This window comes from Pelobates fuscus, chromosome 2 (assembly GCF_036172605.1).
Source record: "Pelobates fuscus isolate aPelFus1 chromosome 2, aPelFus1.pri, whole genome shotgun sequence".
In the NCBI taxonomy this organism is placed as follows: domain Eukaryota; kingdom Metazoa; phylum Chordata; class Amphibia; order Anura; family Pelobatidae; genus Pelobates; species Pelobates fuscus.
This window is the reverse complement of record NC_086318.1, coordinates 338,738,307-338,761,203: the sequence shown is the minus strand read 5'-3', so window position 1 is coordinate 338,761,203 and position 22,897 is coordinate 338,738,307. Positions and strand designations below refer to the sequence as shown.

General features: G+C 39.2%; 1 protein-coding gene across 2 annotated transcripts in view; it reads right to left on the bottom strand.

Annotated features, from left to right (window-relative positions):
* The window catches only part of KLHL32 (kelch like family member 32), a 308,535-nt gene that overhangs the window by 120,176 nt on the left and 165,462 nt on the right, over positions 1-22,897 (bottom strand). For both annotated transcript variants that reach the window (XM_063441325.1, XM_063441326.1), the window contains 2 exons: positions 9,723-9,830; positions 4,627-4,725 (listed from right to left, as the gene is read on the bottom strand). In XM_063441325.1, coding sequence (XP_063297395.1) covers positions 4,627-4,725; positions 9,723-9,830 — 207 coding nt within the window. The remainder of the gene's footprint in view (positions 1-4,626; positions 4,726-9,722; positions 9,831-22,897) is intronic.

Here is a 22,897-nt window from a genome sequence, read left to right as displayed (position 1 = left end):
GACCTGCTAAAGAACAGATGATTGTTATTATGTCCTGATATGTAAATCCATAGACTTCAATGAGGGTGTAATATATATATATATATATATATATATATATATTTGTAGTCGTGGCAATCTAGCCGTGATGATATTGTAACATAGCATATTATAACCAATAGACATATTCAAATGACAACAGTCGGTTGTGGTGTGCCAGAACCGACAGAGCAGTAGGCCTGTAATAAAAGTGGGCAAAAAGAAAAATACCATACAAAATTAATCATATAACAACCATCGTTTATTCGGACAAGTCATGAAAAGCTTGTATTAACTCCTTAACTGGATTTGGAATGTAAAGAGTATAGGCGGAGACTTTCCAGAGTCCCATAGCCCCGATGATATGAGCTGGAATGTGGTTAGGGGAAGTTGAGGATGCTGCCCCTATGCGAAAGGAGTGTCCTGAGGAAAGGTTTGCATTTAGGCCGAGCTTAGTTAACAGTAAGTGAACATGAAGCATGATTTAAGATGCTGTAAGGATGGAGCCGTGAAGTTCTGATAATAGTTGGAGTGGTTGTATCGGGAAAGTGGTGCTATAAGTATCCAGAACTTTGCAGGGCACCATTGTTTAGAGTAGATAATAGGGGTATTGTGACGGTATGTGCCATAGAGATAGGTATAGACTGATGTGTCTGGGTATCAGTTGTTCCCAGGTATTCAGTGGTAGTCATATTCCTAGCGGTAAATTCATTGGGACGTAAGAACCCATGCATGCTAGATGTATGGCGGTTTATTATCGTATGGTCATGTGCTCAAAAGGAACTGAATCTAATAAGTCGGATAGTGAATGAAATATGCCATGTGGATGGGTAGCCTTTGAGATGGTACATGTGTCTTGAATTTTGAATTCCTTTTAGTAGGTCTTTATCAGTTAAGATGAAAGCAATCCTGTATCGTAGGAGCATGCGGTGTTGGATATCCGTAAGGTACCGTTTAATTGTGTTAAATGATAATTTAAGTTAAGGTGGCAGAAAGAAGTGAGCCCCCAGAATAGATACCATGGCAAACATGTCAAGAACTGGAAACCCCACAATAGACATAGTGAAAATTGTGAACACCCTATTGCATAATTTCCTAGTGTCGACTGAAAGTGCAAGGTGAGAACGTGACGTGTAAGGTTCAACCAGACATTCAATCCATGAGCAAATCTCGATATGGCGGGGCAGGTTAGCCCGCCTGGAAGTGGTGGGTAGTGTCAGTAAGAAAGCCTGAAAACGAAACCCATGCCAGTGGTCAGCTGAAATGTTTGAGAAACCCAGCACGTGAATACATGGAATAAGATGCTCAAGGGGCTACCCATGTGAGTTCCTCAACAGACACCGGATGACCAGAGATGAAGATCGGCCTATATGCTGCTAGGTTTATCTGAATAACATCTGACCGAGTGACCGGACATCTGTACATATTAAGCCATAACCAACACAAAGTATCAGCCAAGTAGCACAGATGTCTGGGGCTGCTCATGCGCTAAAAGTGAGTCATGAGAAATAATAAAGCCCTTGCCGCTTAAATGCAGTGCAGATGCTATAGTGAAGGGTGCATTTTAGATCCATGCACCTGTACCAGTCACCAGGATGAGCCAAATGGCATTGGTGACAGCGGCATATTGTAAGGAAAGTTCGTCTGAGGGTGTGAGGGATTGAAGGCTGGGAATAGTGGATAAGTCAATGATTCCTCAGGGTTTAAGTGCAGTGTTCCCCGTGACACCCCTAAGAGCTTGGTTCTCCCCAATGTGAAAAGGAGGGGAACCAAAACCCCCCACAAGCCCTTGATCTAGTTCTGTCCATATAACTGTACACCCCAACTATAGGTCTGTTAAAGCGGTTGTAAATTATTGCAGTCTAGTGTCCCATTTGTCATAAATGTACTAAACCCCGTGGAACCCTTCAGAGAGCCCTTTACTGATAATGGGATGGTATTGTAAAAGTGTAACCAATAACGTGACGTTGATGCAAGTGTGGTGAAGTTTTAGGAAAACTTTATTCGGACACATGGATTTTGCATGAGCCCGAGAATAAAGAGAAGAAAACGTGTAACAACCTACCTGAACAAGAACCACCAGTCCATCCGGGACTTGATACATAACGGAAAAATACATATGTAACTTAATTATTATAAGTGAGACAAAGGGACCGGGTACTGGCAGGCTAGCTAGAAGCCAAGCGGCAAAGAATTAAGCTAACTTAACGTGACAGATGAGTCCCTACTAATTGCCATGCGGCGTGAGAGGCGCTAACTATGCGTTGGCCCAAGGGGATATTTGAGGCCACCGAACATCGTGACGGGGTGTTGGCCTCTCGGTGGGAACTAAAGCATAAGATTGAATGGGAGTGACATGGGAGACCCTTCCTATGCGACAATGCGAGGCGGCTACCTATGATTTGGGCCGAGGGACGTATACCTCCAAGTATGAGGATGGGTGTTGGCCTCGCGGGACCACTAACGTATGGATTAAGACCGGAAAAACAAAACCTAGTTGGACAACCTAAATCTCAAAAGCCGGTACCACCCTAAAATAGAAAAGTACAGGGTTGTGAAAATGTGCTTGATAAAGTTTGAGTCAGGACGAGATTATATGCAGAAAAATAGGAGCGAGAGGGTGGCAGTAGATACGTGCTGCAACCTAGTAAAATGAAAAAGGGAGTATCCGTGCATACCGGAACCTATAGATGAGCAATGAAAATATGACGGAGGTAGGGGACGGAATTGCAGTGCTTGCAAAGCAACCGTCCTGTTTGACCAAGGCACCTAAAGAAAGCGAGATGTAAATGTCCATGAAAGTAAACTTTCAATGAGTACAACCTAAAACCATATTATCAACCAAATAAGGCCAAGTATTTGAGCAATGATGTCCCAAAACTCAAGCTTAGTATCCAGCAATGAGTTAGTGGGAACCTCATGACAAATGTCAGCTAACAGATAAATAAATTAACCAGCTGAATACCATATATTTAGAATAGCCATGCATAAATTCCTTCACTTGGAATCTGTGATAACCTACAAACCAACAGTGGCATATGACTTAAAACCAGGGACATGGCATTACATAATCAGGCCACCAGGTGGCGATATGACTAAACAACCTGAAATAGTTTAAACGAATGGCTGGAATATTGCCGAACCGAACTTCAGACAGAAATACCAGTTTAAACATAATCACATTATATTATATTACATAATCAGGCCACCAGGTGGCGATATGACTGAAACAACCTGAAATCGTTTAAACGAATGGCTGGAATTAGCCGAACCTTACTACAGACAGCAATACTAGTTGAAACATAATCACATTATTAGACATGACATTACACAAACAGGCAACCAGGTGGCGATATGACTCAAACAACCCAAAATCGTATAGACAAATGCAGAAATGTATCCGAACTAAGGGGAAATGAAAGTGAAGCTATTAATAGTGCTCTAGAAAACCGAACAGAAATCGCCGAACATGGCCTGAACAGCGTGACTTTATATGCACAGCGGGTGTGAGAACTTGCCGAACGCACCCGTACAATGTGACAAGCCGACATGTTACCAGGTAACCAAACGTACACGTGAATCTGACCTGTATGGGGGGGGAGGAGCTTATGTGCGAGGGGTCTGTGCTCGCAGATGCGTGGCAATAGAAGGGGTCAGACCGAGCTACTGACCCAACGGCGTGCTAAGAGGCACCCGTCAGGGAAATATACTTTACAGATTGGTCTTGTGGACCCCACCAGCACCCGGCAGCAGGACCTCTCGAATAGGATCTTCTCCTGAATAAACGCGGAAGCGAGGCCTCACGGGCAGAACTGGAGCCAGGACCATCATGGAAGGCCGGTAAGAAAACCAAGATGGTGGTCCGACCGGAAGTGACTCGCCAAACTATCCACAGTAAAGTGGGAGAGAGTTGGCAGCCCTTTTAAGGGAATTCAAGCCCCTCCCACAACTACAGGCCAAGGCCTTACATATACATATATGTTATATATATGATATATATATATATATATATATATATATATATATAAATATATATAAAAGTTTAGTATATAATTGGGTGTCCTTAAATATGGCAATCCCACATTGGGTAGCAAATACGGGAGTTATCTACTAAAGAACTGAAAGATCAAGGTTATGAAAATGTATTTTCTTAATTTGATGTCTCAGCTGTTTAGTAGATAATCTCTAAATTGGTATGTTATGCAGGATTGCCATTTATAATAATGCCAGCATAAGGTTAGCAAGTAGGTGCTTTATTACAAAATTCTGGGTGGCTAATGTGATTTCTGTGCACATTTTTTGTCTGACGCCAGCATGCATAGCATAAATAGTTGCTAAACTCACCATCGGCTATGTTTTTAGAATTCTTTATATAAGTAAAATAAGTGAAATTGTATATGCCCAAAAAAATGTTTTGCACCATAATTTATTTTTATTTATGATTTCACCTGTGCCATAACTAGAACAATCAGAAGTATTAATTTCACAAGCTGAGAAAGAACCATCAAAACTGCTAACCAAAAATTCACAAAATGTAGAGATTGTTTACTGACTACATTTTCATAGGAGAACACTATTTGGGCAAAGTGATCAGGTGAAAACACCTACCTGTACAAGGTATTGTGAACACAAGTTCAAAAGTTCGAGCAATTGCAGATGACTTCCAGCTGCCAACACATCCTGGATTGCTCCTGGTTCCAAGAGAATCTACAGACACAGAGAATGTTCTGTTGTCAGATGCATTACAGGATTCAAAACCAAGCCTTCGAGTATAAGACTTGTGTTATACAATCAAAACTCTATGTAAAGGCAAAAAAGGGCTTTTAAATAACTGTCATGTTTGAATCTAATTTATGTATAATATTTAGACATAACACTGTAAAATCCTAGCCGGTGACTGCAAGGACAAAAAAAAAATATGTGATCAACTATAGTACAAAGAAGGGGTAAATCTTCTTTACCAGAGACAAACTTAATTTAGTCTATTTCTATATTTCTAAATCAGTAGTAACCAGTGAAAGAATGGGCATTGGTTCTGATTAACACGTTAATAAAGATAATACGATAATCTGACTTCTTCCACTACAAATTCATGTTGCGTTCATACACCACAGTCCTTGCCCTTGCCAAACAGTCATATTTTTCCTCCCTCATTAGCTCATTAGCTCATGCTCCCGCATTCCCAGGTGTCTTTTTAATTAATACCTTTACCCTCCCTTCTTTGCCCTGCTGTGGCCACCCCCCAAACTAACCTTACAGCCGATAGCTTTGCATGCTACTTTACCGACAAGATTGAACAGCTAACAGGTAAGAATTCTCACCACCTCGCCCCTCTCTTTCTCAACCACATCTCGGTCATGCCTTTCCTACCCTTCAGACTTTCTCCTAGGCTACTGAAAAAAAAGTGGCTGCGCATTTCCTTTCCTACTTGCCCGCTTGATCCTATCCCGTCTCACCTTATCAGATCTCTCTCCTCTTGTCTTGTGCCTTCCTTAGCACACATCTTCAACTGCTCTCTCTCTCTCTTCCTTAACACACATCTTCAACTGCTCTCTCTCTCTTCCTTAACATACATCTTCAACTGTTCTCTCTATACTGCCTCTCTTGGCAAACGTATTACCTCTTTTGGATTCCAATACCACCTTTACGCTGATGACACTCAGATATACCTCTCCTCCCGGACCTCTCCCCTGCTGCCCTGCGACGTGTCACTGCTTGCTTTTCTTCCATCTCTGATTGGATGTCCTCCCACTTTTTGAAACTCAATCTCTCTAAAACTGAGCTCCTTGTCTTTCCTCCTCCTAATATTGATCCCCCCTTTCGCTCTCCCTTTAAGTGAGAGGTACCCCCATCAGTCCATCCTTGCAAGTGCGCTGGCGTTATGCTTGATTCTGGCCTCACATTTGAGCCTCACATCCAGTCTGTTACCAAATCCTGTAGATTCCACCTTAAAAACATAGCTCGCATCCACCCCTTTTTTTACACAAGACGCTACTAAAAAGCTTGTCCATGCTCTAGTAATCTCTTGCAATGAGTATTGTAACTCTCTCCTAATAGGTCTTCCCACAAGTCATATTGCCCCGCTACAGTCTGTAATAAATGCTGCAGCTAGACTGATTTTCCTCTCACACCTCTCCCCTCTGTCAGTCCCTACATTGACTTCCTGTACCCTATAGGAGTCAATTCAAGGTACTAATCCACATCTATAAAGCACTGACCAATTCTAGCCCCTCCTATATTTCTTCACTGATCCGCAAGTATGCCCCTTCTCGTTCTCTCCGCTCTGCCCATGACCTTCTCCTGTCTGTTGCTCGCACCCGTACAGCCAACTCACGCTTGCAGGACTTCTCGCGGGTGGCTTCTTTTCCTTTGGAATAGCCTGCCTACGACCATCAAGTTCTCCCCTAGTCTTCAATCATGTAAAAAGTGCATCAAAATCCATATCTTTAGGAAAGCTTATGGCCTCCCAGAGTAACCTCTACCTCACATACCTGTCCCTTGCTACCTCCCAAAGGGCAGCACTCTCTCCTCCAGCTCTGCTTCACTCCACCTTGTTTGATTGCTATCTTCTGTCCTGTTGTGTTTTACACCCCACCTCCTTTAGACTGTAAGCTCGTTTGAGCAGGGCCCTCTTCAACCTATTGTTCCTGTAAGTTTTTGTAATTGTCTCATTTATTGTTAAATCTCCCCCTTTGATAATATTATTAAGCGCTACGGAATATGCTGGCGCTATATAAATACCAGTAATAATAATAATAATAATAAAAAAAAAACCAAGAAAAGTTATATTGTTTACACAGAACACAAAGCATTTTTTTTAAACTCATTTCCACATTTTTTATTAACAGTACTGTACAAGGGACTTCACCTACAGCAAAGACAATTTCACTATAGCAACAGTTAGGTTTTTTTACATAACAAACAAGGACATTTACTGAGGACATTTACTGATTGCAAATATTTTGTTATCAGTATCAGTTACTCTTGTTGATATTGTTTTTGTCTATTTTAACAAAACAGGATATTTGTGGTGTGTACATAATACATAACGAAAATGCTTTGCTTTTCACATGTTAAGTAAAAAAAACCTCAATAAACATTTGAATAAATAAATTTAAAAAAATACATAACACATATTTCTAATTTTTCTTTTCCTGAAATACTGTAATTATACTAACTATCTTAATATGTTTTTTTCACCTTTGTTAAAGGTTGAACTTGATGCACTTGATACTTTGTTAGCCAAAATAATTAGTTTGTGAAAAATAATATTTCAGTTCAATATATGAGTGTGTAGGTATACTGACAAGCCACTAGATGTCTCTATATGTCCACATAATAGCAGTTCAAGATCTTGTCTGCACAAATCTGGCACACTTTGTTTTTTGTTTTTTCATCAAAGCATTTAACTGAAAAATATTGTATGTGTGCATTCTCCTGGTTGGTTGAATATAGAGATACAACTGTAGAATATAAAGTGTATTCTCCACAACACAAGGAATCAAACATACAAGGTATAAATGCATAAAGGAAAAAAATACAAAGCCTTCCTCACAAAGGGCTCCAATTATAAATGACAATCAGTAAAGACCTGTTCCATGCAACTCTGTCCTGAATAGGCTTGCAGAATACACGTCCAGGACTAATGCACACTACGTCCATATCTTGTTGTGGAGGACTTGTGTGGCACAATGTAGCACTTTTTACTTTATGCAATTTTTACGTTAGACTCCAGGTGTTATGGGAATTGCCACTTGTGAGTTTATATCCATATATTGCTGGTTGTATATTTACATACTGCCTTTTGAGATTTTTAACAAAATAGTTTTTTTTTCCAAATGTTGCTACATTTTAGAAATAAGTGTTGCTTTTTCACAATTTTATTGTGCGTCTAATTGTACAGGGTCTATGTTTAGTTTTCTCTGCTCACTTTTTAGAAGGAGAAAAACTCTGCTTCTGTTTGACCCAAGCTGCATGCACATTTTGAATGTATTTATTCAATCTGTTTCAGTGCTCAGTTATATCGGTATTGGTTTATGTGATTAGAACTAACCATGGCTCATGCCCCTTCTTGTAAGCACTTGCCATACTAGCAGGTCTACATTAATGGAGGCCTTGCAGTAAGGCCATTAAAGTTGATTTAGCTTTTTCACTAATGTCTGAGCACAAGAGAAATATATTCCTGGTTGGGGGAAGAGATAATGAGGGATGTATTATAAGCCATCTGCACATTCCTTTCCATTAACCATTTTTCCACCGGTGCTGCCAAGATTTGGAAACTTCATAAACCAAACACCAACACAGGACCATTGATTGTCACACTATCTGTGTCACACAGTCATAATTCTCTATAACCTAGATATCCCTTGCATTGTTGTCAGGTTTCAAGGGAGTTGCTTTTTAGCAGTGTGAATTTCCATCAAACTTGTTGGTAATGGAAAATTCAGGTAGCAAAAGCAAATTTGAGCCACAATAAAACACAATTCATCTTCATCAATGAAGGGCTCAACGCAGAATGAGCTCTGATAGCTGGGTTTAGAATTTTTTTGCATTTTGTTGTTTGCATCTTGGCTTTTTTTCTATTTTAATTAAAGGAACACTATAGGCACCCAGACCACTTCAGCTCAATGAAGTGGTCTGGGTGCCAGGTCCATCTAGGGTTAACCCTTTTTGCAGTAAACATGGCAGTTTCAGAGAAACTGCTATGTTTACATATGGATTAATCCAGCCTCTAGTGGTTGTCTCAGTGACAGCCGCTAGAGGCGCTTCCGCGCTTCTCATTGTGATTTTCACAGTGAGAAGACGCCAGCGTCCATAGGAAAGCATAGAGAATGCATTCCTATAGACTAGCTGAATGCCGCGCATGTGCATTCTGCCGATGACGACCGAAGGAGGAGGTGCGTCCTCAGCGCCGAGGGAGCTGGAGAAAGGTGAGTGTTTAACCCTCTTCCTCCCCCTTCAGCCTGGCGGGAGTGGGGCCCCTGAGGGTAGGGGCACCCTCAGGGCACTATAGTGCCAGGAAAACGAGTTTGTTTTCCTGGCACTATAGTGGTCCTTTAATGGCGTTGGTTATTATGGATTATTATTTTTATTTTTTTAAATGCGTTATTTATTGAGAGTGTCAGGCAAATAAAAATGCAAGACGTACATTGGATATCAGCAAGTAATCTATTATACAATTGAGATAAGTAATGGTGAATAGCAGAGTATGTAAACTGACATTCTCTTTTCTGTTGCAACATAACAAAACTAAACATAATCATGTCTGCCAGTACGAGATATTTGACATTTGTTATAGTGGATTTTAATTTGGACTGTTTTGTTAATATTATGGCTGTCCACAATCAGACAAAATTCGGTCCATTCGCCGGTGCCCTAGTCTACATGGCAGGAGGCAGGACGTCTGGGAACGGGAAATGAAGCATCGCAAGATCACAGAGAAAAGGTGAGTATTGTGGGAAAACTTTCTTTGACACAGGAAATGGATGCGGACTTAAGCTTCTCCTTTGGTCAAAGAAATTCAAGCGTAGGAAAAATACATAAGACAAAGTAGTTACTAACTTGACTTATATTTAAAAAAAAACTAGAACAGAAAGGAAGAAAAGAACAGATTCTGAGAAAGGAAGAGAGGAGTAAACTATAGGGAAAAGTTTAGTTCGGTATGACAGTGCCGCTTAACGCTATCAGTATATATAATGCTATACCTGTCCAGTATAGGCAAAGTCCAGTGCTTGCTTTAGACCAATGCTGGTGACACCATGTAAGTTCACTTCATCAGCTTCACTCTCTACCATGCACAGGCTAAACATTGCCTAGAGAAAGAGGGAAAAAAAATATTCAGGAAGAATAACTGTCATGCAAGTAAATCTACGGAGGATTGTATTGTTATATCAGCATTAATTTACTGTAAGCAAATTATAACATCTAATCAGAATGTATTCACTTACAAAACAAATTAAGAATATCTAACACATGAGTAAATATTCATTTAAACTTAATTTAAAATATTTTGATATATGATTGAGTATAATAATGTATGCTTGATTTAATGGTCACAGCCCTTTGGTTTATAAAATATTTGGGTTTTATACCCCCTGTCTTCGTTGGAAAAGTATTAGCAAAAGTTGCTGACTTTCCCATACCTGCTGTTTGGAACATACTAAGGAAGCTTAGCACTTCGTAAAGAAAATGATTAGTAGTGAATGCTATGAATATATAAAAAACTAAAATTACATGACCATTGCAAAGTACTAAATATTTAATTTTTTTAATGATAGCTCCCCTTTAATGCACATTTTGAATAACAATAGAAGTTACACAATATACAAATTAGTAATAAAGAAGGAAAATAAAAAAAACAAAACAAGAATTGCTAGCAAATGTATGTATAATATGTTTAAAAATAAGGTCCCTTCTCTATTTGCCATGCAATTCTTAGCATAGAAAACCATGTTGATGGTAAGTGATTGACAAAGGAGGACAGGAGAACTCTTCTACAGGTGGTTCTCCTGCTCCCTATGACAGCAACAAGAGTACATAGCAGGGTGGAGCCAAAGATCTGTAACTTCTGGAAGCAACATATGTTTTTCTCTCCTGTGTGTGTGGTTTAATTAACTACACCACTTTATAAACGTTCTCTTTATATTTTCTGTCCCTTTCCCACTGCTAAATGAATATTATAGGAAATGTAATCCATATACATTAAACCTTTGAAATATAAACACTTTTTTTCTAACATTAGAGTTTCTTCTTGGCATTTTAGGGCCACTCTTTAAAAGTAATATAATTAAGATTTACTTATTTTTCATTCCCTGTCTCTCTGGTCTTGCAAGAGCTGCCTATCGGCCCCCTTACGATCGTCAGTGATGATAATCTCAATTAAATTACATTTTCTCTATAGAGAAGCATCGAGTGGTCCTAACGTTCTTGCGCAGTGTGCCAAAAACAGTTGGCACACTGCGCAAATCAGCATCTCTTCATAGAGATGCATCGCACCAATACATTTCTATGGGGAGTGTTGAGTGTCTTCATATATACAACACTCTGAAGTGTATACAAGAAGTTACGTCAATTTATTGAAACTGTTTGATAAAAAAAAAAAAAATTGTCTTTTAAGGGAAAAGGCTTATAGTGTTTGACACATTCACTGACTCTCAGTGGTACACAGACTCAATGACACCCACACACATTGATCCATGCACACCTATACAAGAAGACTCACTGATCTAGTAGACTGACAAATAGACTCAACGACCCATACACTCACACATACTCCCTGTCCCATAGCAACTCACAATCAGTGGCAAATAAAGCACTCACTGGCACATTTACACACATACTGACACAAACATACACACACTAGCACACACTCGGTGTCCTTAACAAACATTCACTGATACACACATAAAAGCTCAATGATGCATAATCACTGACAAACACACTCACCGACACACATGACAGACACACTCTCACTGACATATACTGACACATACACTCACTGACATACATACATTTACATTGCACACTCCCAAGGTCTTCCATACCATCAGCTGCCTGGTGTTCCTACTGGCTCTCATTGGGTCTGGTTATGCTGCCTGTCTATAGTATCTATAAGATACTCTACATTTTGTGCTATTGTCTCAGACGCTGGGTATGATGTCATGCAACCCACCAGCCAGTCGCATTTTATAGAGCACAAAGGAAGGCATTGATTGGCTGCCACAGCATTTTGTACCTTACCATACTTAGTCCCCAGACAGGGGCCAGATTTTTTCTTTTTTGATTGAAGCTTTACTATGGTTTGCACCAGGCTTGTACAACCCACAAGAAAAAATCTCGTGGTTTCCCTTGGGCTAGTCCCATCATGGTCCCTTATCAAAAGATTTCACTACCGTCTGTTGGGCACCCGACCCATTACTCAACAGGCATTGGGCGCTTTAAATCCCTCACACAATGGATGGCTTGTCTCTGGAATACACCACAGTTATTGAGATGTTCTTCTGGCAAGCACGTTTTGCCCTTGCTTAAGAAATGTAAGAACAGATTGACAATTATTTTTATGCTGACAATGAAGCCAGTGTGTCAGTGTCATTAGGATAGTGCTCCCTGCTTGTTGAAGCATTCCAGCAGTGTCAGGAGGCGGAAAGGAGGAAGGAATGTAGATGTAATGAAAGGTGGGTGTGAGTATACATCCATGAAATATAAATTATGGCAATGTGATCATTGTTTAAAGTGAGAAATAATTTATCTTAATAATAAAGTATATGTTCAGTAAATAAGGAGATATTAGAGCTCAAGGGGGCACTGTAGGCACTATGACTGGTTCAACAAAATAAAGTTGTGTGGTATCTGGATCCCATGAGTGCTGGGTCCCTCAACACCATTAAATGGGTTATTCACCATTTAGTAGAGATTATCAGTCTTTGGAAGCCTACAAGTTTTGAGTAAACTGTGTCATAATGATGCAGAACCCAGCACATTTGGACTCCAAGCACCATAAATACTTCAAACTGTTGAAGTGGTTATAGTGCCTACAGTGTTCCTTTTTTTGTCCTGTATGCTTTTTTTTATGGAGTTTTCAACAAGCAATCACAAAAAAACTAACACCGATGTATACATACAGTTGTCAATGAAATGTGTGGAATAGGATACAAGTGTGTGGTCAGCAGGAACAATAATAGTAATCACCAGCCAGTGTGCAAGACATTACAAAAAGCAAACAGAGGTCAAATTATTTGAAAATAGGAAGGAAAATGCAGGTTGTGGGGTTTGATGTAGAAGATGGGAGATACTATGGTGTCATTCACTAGATAAGATGTTGCAATTTCAAACTTTTTCAAACTTAGATATGGTGATGATAAGTCAATGCTGCAAGGCCATGCTCAAAAGCTTTAATGATGAGTAGTCGATCTGTGACTGCTGCCAAAGTGGGAGTTTGGCACGAGGCACGATCTCCATAATTATGGAGGTCCTAGCTGCTGTCAAGATGTCAAAAATTTTTGAATTGAGTTGATTTAGGAGAAATATCTAAAAGAATTGATTATGGAGAGAGAGGCAATTAAATTACTGAGGATATTGCTGCATAATGGAAAACCACCTGCCAGAAGGAATGGATTGAAGGGCCTTGCTAGAGAATGTGTAGAGGGTCTCCGGGAGCTAAGTTGCATCTCCAACAGGAGGCTGAAGAGCCCTTGTAAATAATAACTAGCATTTAAGGTACTAATTCCCAGCATAGTTGTAGTTTCTTACTTGTTTCCTAGTGATTTGTACATTAGAGGCTAAGCATGGCAGCACTGCAGGCCACAGCCTGGTTTTCAAAGGGACATCCTGCCTCAGATCATGTTTCCATTTCTTTAAATAGGAAAGAAAGCTTGTCAAAAGCTGGTGATGATACCATTTGCTGGTAGCAGGTGGAAAGTAGCTTAAGTTGGCATTTACCATTTAACAAGTATCGTTCAAAAATGGTAATGTTGGAAGAAGGTAATGAAACTTTATGGATTAATCATAGATGTTTGATGTGCAAATAAATAAATAATTCCTTAGGAGATATGCCATAGACTTCTTTGACTTCAGACTTCTTTTTGCAATGTAGGGGAACTGCTATGGGGACCAGGTTCGCGCCCAGCTATGCCAATTTGTTTATGGCATATTGGGAAAAAGAATTTGTTTATTCCCAACATAGCTGGAGCGCGAACCTGGCCCTATACAAACGCTACATTGACGATATTTTTATTATTTGGAGAGGAGACTCTAATTCCTTTCTAGAGTTTTTAATTTCTTGAATTCTAATCAGTGGAATGTCCTTTTGACTCAAGAGTTTAGCCAACAGAGCATTCATTTCCTCGATTTGGAAATCTCCATCAAAAACTCTAATACTCTAACTCTAACTCTAATATTGTTACTCAGACTTACTTTAAGCCAGTGGATGTAAATGGTTATATTCATAAAGAGAGTTGCCATTTTCATCCCTGGCTTAATAATGTACCTAGAGGGCAGTTTCTCCGTATGAGACGAAACTGCACCGAATTGGAGACTTTTGATTCCCAAGCGGAATTTCTTAAGGGTCAATTTGTTAATCGAGGTTATTGTACTGAAGATTTGGATCGAGAAGTTCAAAGGGTCAGGTCAATGGATAGAGATCCCCTATTGGAATACCAACAGAAAAATCCTACAGAAAACAAGGATAAAATATCTTTCATTTTTAATTATAATCAGGAACACAAAGCATTAAAAAGAGTCCTAACAAAAAACTGGCACATCCTCCAGCAAGATGGAGAAATCCTACCCTATTTGGAAGAAAGACCAAAATTAATCTTTAGGGGAGTGAAAAATCTAAAGCAAAAATTAACTTCTAGCTATTTAGATGTGCCCAAACAGAAAGACAATTTTCTGAGTAATTTTAAAACACTAAAGAAGGGATTCTACTATTGTGGAGCGTGTATGGGCTGTAAAAATCTTAAAAACAAACCCAAACAGGTAGAAGAATTCAAGTCGAAAATGGGTACTAAGAATTTTAAAATTAAGTCGTTCATCACTTGTCACACCAATAATGTGGTGTATGTGCTCACGTGTCCTTGTGGGCTGCAGTATGTAGGGAGGACATCTAGGAGTCTCAAGACAAGGATACGTGAGCACATATACAATATAAAGAGAGGTTTCCTGAAACACAACGTGTCTTCCCATTTTCTTGATGTACATGGAGGAGACCCTACTGGGCTCACTTTTTATGCCATCCAAAAAATTAATTGCCATTGGAGAGGAGGCCATGTTGAGTCCGCCCTTAATCGTAGCGAAATTAGATGGATTTTCAATTTAGAGACCCTATCTCCGGGTGGGCTCAACTTGGATTTCGAAATGGCAGCTCTAATTTAGTTCCATCACACCAATGGTACTTAAAAACAACATTTTTCCCAAAATCAATGGTATTTATGCAATTCCGAATATATAAAGAATGTTTTAAACAATTCTTTATTTTTAACTTCTCTTTATGATGGGTCTCTTTAAATATGTATATTAGGAGATGATTAGTAACACTTTGATATTTATTTTATTTAATAGTTTACTTTCTTTAAACATGTCTGTCAAGTGGACTTTATGCCAGATTCTAAAATGGCAGTTTTTCTGTAAAGAGGACTTTTGCCCATACAACAATGCAAAACGAAGAAATTCCCGATCACATGACACGCCGAGTCAAATCACGCTGACGTCATGACGTCAGAAAAAACGGAAGATACCCGACCGCCATCTTGGAATCCCGGATGAAAGAACAGCCGAAAAATTCGAGGAGATTTGGGGGCCTTCCAAGTACATGTACATTGTTGATATGAATGTCCATGCGGTACATGATGTATAATTAGGTTTATAACGATATATTTAAGTGTTTTGTAGGAGATTGTGTGAGCTTTTTAAAATTTGACCTTCCCAATATGGCGGAGGCTAATCGGAAGGACCTTATATGGTCCTCCAATTAACATATGTTTGTAATTGTTTAATTAACATTTATGTATAAATTAGAATCAAATGCAGTATATGGATTATGCACCTGAGGAAGACCTGTTACGGTCGAAACGCGTTGTGCCTTTGTTTATATTACTTTTTATCAAGTAAAACTTTTCTATTTTAATTTATTCCGCTGTGGTGTTTTATGGTGTGGAAAAGTGCCCTATTACCAGGAACCGGTGGAGATAGCTTGAATAAGCTTATTATTCACATGCTTTTACAGCTAGAGCCTGCTTCCCAAGGCTCTGCAGATCGTGAGTGACCCACTACCTCCGATTTTATTTGCCTTTAAGTGTTACAGTATTATGCTATGTATTTCTTTTTAATCTTAGGTTGAAATCAAGATTCACCTAATATAAGTATAAATCTGTTTATTATGTATTTTTGTTTTGGTGATTATATAGCACTTGGGAGATTATATAGCACTTGGGAGTTGTTGCATCTTTCATTAGTAGCGCCAATCCACCCACCTATTTTTTTTGGTTCTCCAGGAAATAATAGTTTTGTTTTTTCTTTGAGAGTACTGAATTTTAGAAGATCTGTTTTATAAAACAGATAATAAACAAATATACGATGACTCTTTGGTCAGTTCATTAAAGGGCTACTCCAACCACCATGATGGAGTCGGTGATACGAAGTGTTCGTGGTAGGATTGCAGTATTTCAGCTTGCAACAATGCACATACTGAGTTATCTTCACTTGTATGCTGTGAGTAAGTTGCACCCGCACACATGACATTGGTAGTACAGAACTCTTCCATTTAAGATACATTATAGTCCAAAGCTTATTTAGCATGAAATAAGAATTAGGAGGTGGCGGAGCCTAACCATTGAAGCGAGCGGTCGCATGAGCCTGTAGCTCCGGGCATAAAACAGGAAAACCAATGACTAAACTATACCCATCGACCCCCAAAAACTGTGGGCACCCCCCCAAGCCAAATGTGGTGCAAAAGTAAAAAAACAGCGTTGGACAAACCTACCCCAGGGCTGATGATCGGTGACAAGCTGGCCCAACATGGCGGGTCTCCGCGGCGGCTGCTCAGATTTCTCGGATGACATCTCTGGGGACGCCGAAGAAGAGTACCTGCCTGCTCCAGCCCCAGTGCAGAGGGCAAGATAACGTGAGAGGTTAATGCGTGGCTGAAGTCTTGGTGCAGGAAGGAGGGTTTTGGGTTTTTAGAGCACTGGGCCGACTTTGCGATTGGGTACAACCTATATAGTAGTGATGGATTGCACCTAAACGGAAGGGGGTCTGCAGTGCTGGGGGATAGGATGGCTAGAAGGTTGGAGGAGATTTTAAACTAGTAGTAGGGGGGGAGGGTCATAGCAATCTACAAAATGGAGATAGGACAGAAAGGAGATGGGCTTTAGAACAGTATAAGGAGGGTGGAGACGGGGGGAGGGGCAAGCTCAGAACAGAGAAGCTATGTAATGTTGGTAATTCACAAAATAAACAAGAGACGCATGATATTAAATGTATGCTTACTAATGCAAGGAGCCTAAATAACAAAATGGGGGAACTAGAGGCATTAGCATACACTAAACAATATGATATAATAGGCATAACTGAAACATGGTGGGATGAGACACATGACTGGGCAGTTAACTTAAATGGGTACACATTATTTAGGAAGGATAGGAAAAACAAGAAGGGTGGTGGGGTATGTTTGTATGTCAACCATGATTTAAAGCCAAATCTTAAGCAAATTGAATGCGATGAGGAAAATGTGGAAGCTTTATGGGTAAATATCTGCTTGGGGGAAAAGAAGGGAAACCAACTATTGGTTGGGATATGTTATAAACCACCTAATGTTAATATTGACGAGGAACAACAGCTGTTTGAGCAAATTGAGAAAGCTGCAAATCTTGGTAACACTTTAATTATTGGAGATTTTAATTACCCAGACATAAATTGGGACATAGGGACTAGTAACTCAGCAAAGGGAATTAGGTTTTTAAACTTGTTAAATGACAACTTCATGTCACAACTTGTACAAGCACCAACTAGAATGGACGCTTGTCTGGACCTGGTTTTAACAAACAACGTTGATCTTTTGACCAACATTCAAGTAGGTGAGCACTTGGGAAATAGTGATCACAATATAGTGTCCTTTGAAATAAACTCAAAAAAACAAAAGCACATGGGGTATACTAAAACATATAATTTTAAAAAGGCCAATTTCAATAAGATAAGGGAAGCTTTACAATATATTGACTGGCATAAACTCTTTAGTGAAAAGAACACTGAGGATAAATGGATCATCTTCCAACAAATATTAGAAAGGTACATTTCTCAGTATGTACCATTGGGAAATAAGTATAAAAGAAACAAATTAAAACCAATGTGGCTTAGTAGAGAAGTAAAACAAGAGATTAAAAATAAGAAAAGGGCATTTAAAGCATTTAAATCAGACAAATCAGATGCATCTTATAAAAGATATAAGAAAGCAAATAATGCGTGCAAAAAGGCAATTAAACTTGCTAAACTTCAAAATGAAAAAATGATAGCTAAAGAGAGCAAAACCAACCCCAAAGCATTTTTTAAGTACATAAATTCCAAAAAACCCAAAAATGAAAGAATAGGTACACTTAAAACTGAAACGGGGGTGTTAGTTCATGAAGACCAAGAAAAGGCAGGAATTCTAAATAACTATTTCTCCTCCGTATATATTAAAGAAGAACCCATGGCAATAGATGTGCAAATGATTGCTACTAAAAACTTGCAGAATAATTGTAATTGGTTAACTCAAGACAATGTGCTGCAGCAACTAAAGAAAGTTAATATAAACAAAGCTCCAGGGCCTGACGGTATCCATCCACGTGTACTTAAGGAACTAAGTGTAGAAATAAGTGAACCTCTGTTTTTAATCTTTCAAGATTCTTTTCTTTCAGGAAGTGTTCCGGAGGATTGGAGGAAGGCAGATGTGGTTCCTATATTCAAAAAGGGTTCAAAATCCTTGCCTGGAAATTATAGACCTGTGAGCTTAACTTCTGTGGCCGGTAAAATATTTGAAAGGTTATTAAGGGATAATATTCAAGAATTCCTTGAGAAGAATATGGTTATCAGCAAAAATCAGCACGGTTTTATGAAGCACAGGTCATGTCAAACTAACTTGATTGCGTTCTACGAAGACGTAAGTAGAAGTATAGATCAGGGTGTTGCAGTGGATGTGATCTATTTGGATTTTGCCAAGGCATTTGATACAGTTCCACACAAAAGATTAGTGTTCAAACTCAAGGAAATCGGTCTCGATGAAAAGGCTTGTTCTTGGGTAGAACATTGGCTTAAAAACAGAATACAAAGAGTTGTCGTTAATGGTAAATTTTCAAGCTGGACAGAGGTGGCAAGTGGTGTCCCTCAGGGGTCTGTTCTGGGACCCCTTCTATTTAACATTTTTATAAATGATCTTGAAGACAGCATTGAAAGTCATGTTTCAGTGTTTGCAGATGACACAAAACTTTGTAAAATAATACAATGTGAGCAAGATATTACTTTGCTGCAGAAGGATTTAGATAGACTGGAGGACTGGGCACTCAAATGGCAGATGAAATTTAATGTTGAAAAATGCAAAGTTATGCACTTCGGCGTAAAGAATACACAAGCAACGTATACCCTTAATGGAAGCGAATTAGGGATAACAACACACGAAAAGGACTTGGGAATTGTTATAGACAACAAACTATGCAACAATGTGCAATGTCAATCAGCAGTGGCCAAGGCCAGTAAGGTATTGTCATGCATGAAAAAGGGCATTCATTCTCGGGACGAGAATATCATTTTGCCTCTCTATAAATCACTGGTAAGACCACATATTGAATATGCTGTGCAATTTTGGGCACCTGTTCTAAAGAAGGATATCATGGCACTAGAAAAAGTGCAGAGGCGGGCTACAAAATTAATAAAAGGAATGGAACATATCAGCTATGAAGAAAGGTTAACAAATTTAAACCTATTTAGTTTAGAAAAACGTCGCCTGAGAGGGGATATGATAACATTATACAAATATATTCGGGGCCAATACAAACCATTGTGTGGAAATCTATTCACAAACCGGACTTTACATAGGACACGAGGCCATGCGTTTAGACTGGAAGAAAGAAGATTTCGTCTAAGGCAAAGGAAAGGTTTTTTTACTGTAAGAACAATCAGGATGTGGAATTCTCTGCCTGAAGAAGTGGTTTTATCAGAGTCCATACAGATGTTCAAACAGCTACTAGATGCATACTTGCAAAGACAGAATATTCAAGGATATAATCTTTCAATGTAGGGTAATAACTGCTTGATTCAAGGATAAATCTGACTGCCATTCTGGGGTCAATAAGGAATTTTTTGTCCTAGCTTGTTGCAAAATTGTGCTTCAAACTGGGTTGTTTTTTTTTTTTTTTTCTTCTCTTTTGGATCAACAGCAAAAAACAGGTGTGAGGAAGGCTGAACTTGATGGACGCAAGTCTCTTTTCAGCTATCTAACTATGTAACTATGTAACTATGTAACTATGTAACGTAAGACAGGAGCAGACGCCGAGCCGGTAACCACCAGGGTTTTGAAAATTCTATTGGCAGATCTGCAAAAGAACATCCTAACTGATGTAACAGCACTCCGGGGCGACTTACAAGGCCTGACAGGCCGCATTAGCACGCTGGTGGGATCCTCCCAAGTTAACCAGCAGAACATTGCCACAGTACAAAAGGCTGTGCAAGACATCGCAGATTACTTCCAGTACACAAACACCGGGAACAATCGAACTATAATAAGCTTGAGCGCAAAATTGTCAAATCTAAAAACTATTTTAAAAAAATAGAAAAAGGCACGTTGTTTATTTAGGATATTGAGCAGTCAATACTACTGAGTAAAATATAAAACACAGACAAATCGGACTAAAATAAAAATGTCTCTTTTGCTGTTCAACTGCCAGCACAAAAAGTGAAGCTGCCTGAAAATATTGCACTATAGGGAATAATGGAACATGTGAACATTTTTGCAATCCATTTGCCAATGACAAATAATGAATGAAAATTATTACAGGATGTAATGGAAAATAAATGACTGATAGATGTTTGAGGTTAAGTACTGCTCTAAGCTATTTACTGGCTGTGGATAAACCTAGAAAGATATATGCATGCGCCACAGGATATGTAAATGGTTTAGAGGCCAACATTAACACTCTCAATACCGAAAAGAAAATTGAGTACTTGAGAAATGTATTGCTTTTAATAGAACTGTACCCAACGAATAGTATAATCCCATAAAGTGAATCTGGAACTCCAGGTTCCCTTAATGCTATAGCAACACCCAAAACACTAAATAAGAAATTGATCATGAAGATAAATTATTTATGTATTTGTTATGGGAGTTGTTAAAGCTTTACTTACCTGCAGAGCCATTCTCAGAGGTTCGTGGATGCTACATGATTGTAAGTGTTGGATTGGATGGTAAGACAAATAGAAGCTAGTGTGATGTTGGAGACAAATTGGAGTGGTGACAGGGACTGGATCTCGGTGCAGGATATAAGAGGAATAATAGTCTTCTTTATTGCATTTAGGTGGGCCCAGAAATCTAAACAGTGAGTAGAACACTGTAGCGTTAGGAGTGCATGTTTGTTTTCTAAACACTATACTGTTCCTTTAAGTCCTATTAGTTGTTTGTTTATTTTTAGTGCTCCTCCACATTTCATCTGATACTCTCGGCCAATAAATGATCCCGGGTATATCACTGTATGTCAGGCTTGGTACCCAATACTAATTTCTACCTGAAGAAGCCCTATGAGGCGAAACACATTTAGAAAATTTTGGCTACCTTTATAGGTTTTCCATATTCCTTTTTGCCATTTAATTTATTTTTATTCTATTTAACTGCCTAAAATCTCTGCCAACTGTTCTAAGGAAGACTAAAGAATCCAAGGTGGGGATCAAACCACCTGCAACCTATACAGCGGGCAGTGAGTCTGCTCGGTTATATGTAAGTATATATCTTATATTCTAATAATTACTATTGGTCTCAAAGCTATAGTGAGCACTATATTTGTTGCAATTTTTATCTTCTTGGTTGGGGTCCCCCCTGTTACCATACGATCGGAGGTTCGGAATACCACACACATCCCAGAAGTGGGGATTATACCACTCTACGCCCTACAAACCAGAGCTGGATTTAGCTCTGGTAAATGTGAGTAATACCTACCTCATACATATCTCGATTGAATTTTATATACATACTGTATCATTGGAGTCCCTCTCTCTGTTTTTTTATATGTACCATTGAATACCAAGTTGTGTTTGACCTAGGAACTTTTAGCAAAAGTCTGCTGCTCCATTTATAAGTCTATCTTCTTATTGGGATTGTTTTATCTGGAAGTTTGTTATTTTAATTTTATTAATTTGAATACAAAGGCACTACTACCTTCGTTCTCTTTTTTTTTATCAACTATAATTGTATTGTGGAGTTTGTTAAGGAACCCCATTTCTATAGGTGTGCTGCCATTTTCTGTGGCCTGCTAGCGCTGGTCAGAGCAAACACAGGCACAGGCTGTCAGAGCAAACACATGTGCTGCAGGGACTCCTGATGTGCCTCCCTGCTCTTCCGCGGTCAGTGTGAAGTGCAGGGAGACAGATCAGTGCTGATGATCTTCTCCCTGCAAAAAAAAAGTAACAGTTAAATCCCCCTTTTCCCCTGCTTTATTAAAATTAACCCATTCACTGCCATTTGATCACTGACTACAGTGATAAAAATTCAGATCACAGTATTTTACTGTGATCTTTTTTTTCTTTTTTTTAACCCCCGAGGGTTAACATTTATTTTTTTTTTTAACCCTCAGGGGTTAAATTTATTTAATTAATTGATTAAAAAAATTTCAAATCACATATTTAGCTAGCTGGGGTGGGGGGAAGTTAGTGGGGCATTGGGGAATTTGATGTTAGGCTAGCTAGGGGTTAACAGTAAAAAAAAAGCTTTAAAAACATTTTTAAAAGTTTTTTTTAAAAAAAGTAAAAAAAATCCCACCCCGTTCACCCAGTCCTAAAAAAAAAAAAAATGAACCCCTTCCCTGCCAGTCAATCACTGCCTGCAGTGATAAAAATACAAATCACAGTATTATACAGTGAACAAATTCTTTTTTCAACCCCTGAGGGCAGTGGCGTACTAAGGGGGGCAGTCCGCCCCGGGTGCCACTCTCTAGGTGGGTGCCTGGGGCAGACTGTGTCGGATCCTGGGTCACTGACTGAGGACCCGACACTGTGTGCGATGCCCCTCCTGCGCCCATCGCAGACACCGGTCTGCAGCTCCGCAATGAGCAGAGCTGCAGACCATGTGTCTTGCAAGCTCTACCACAGCAATGCTCTGATTGTGTCTCGCGAGATTCATGGTCTGCGGAGCTCCAGACCGGATATT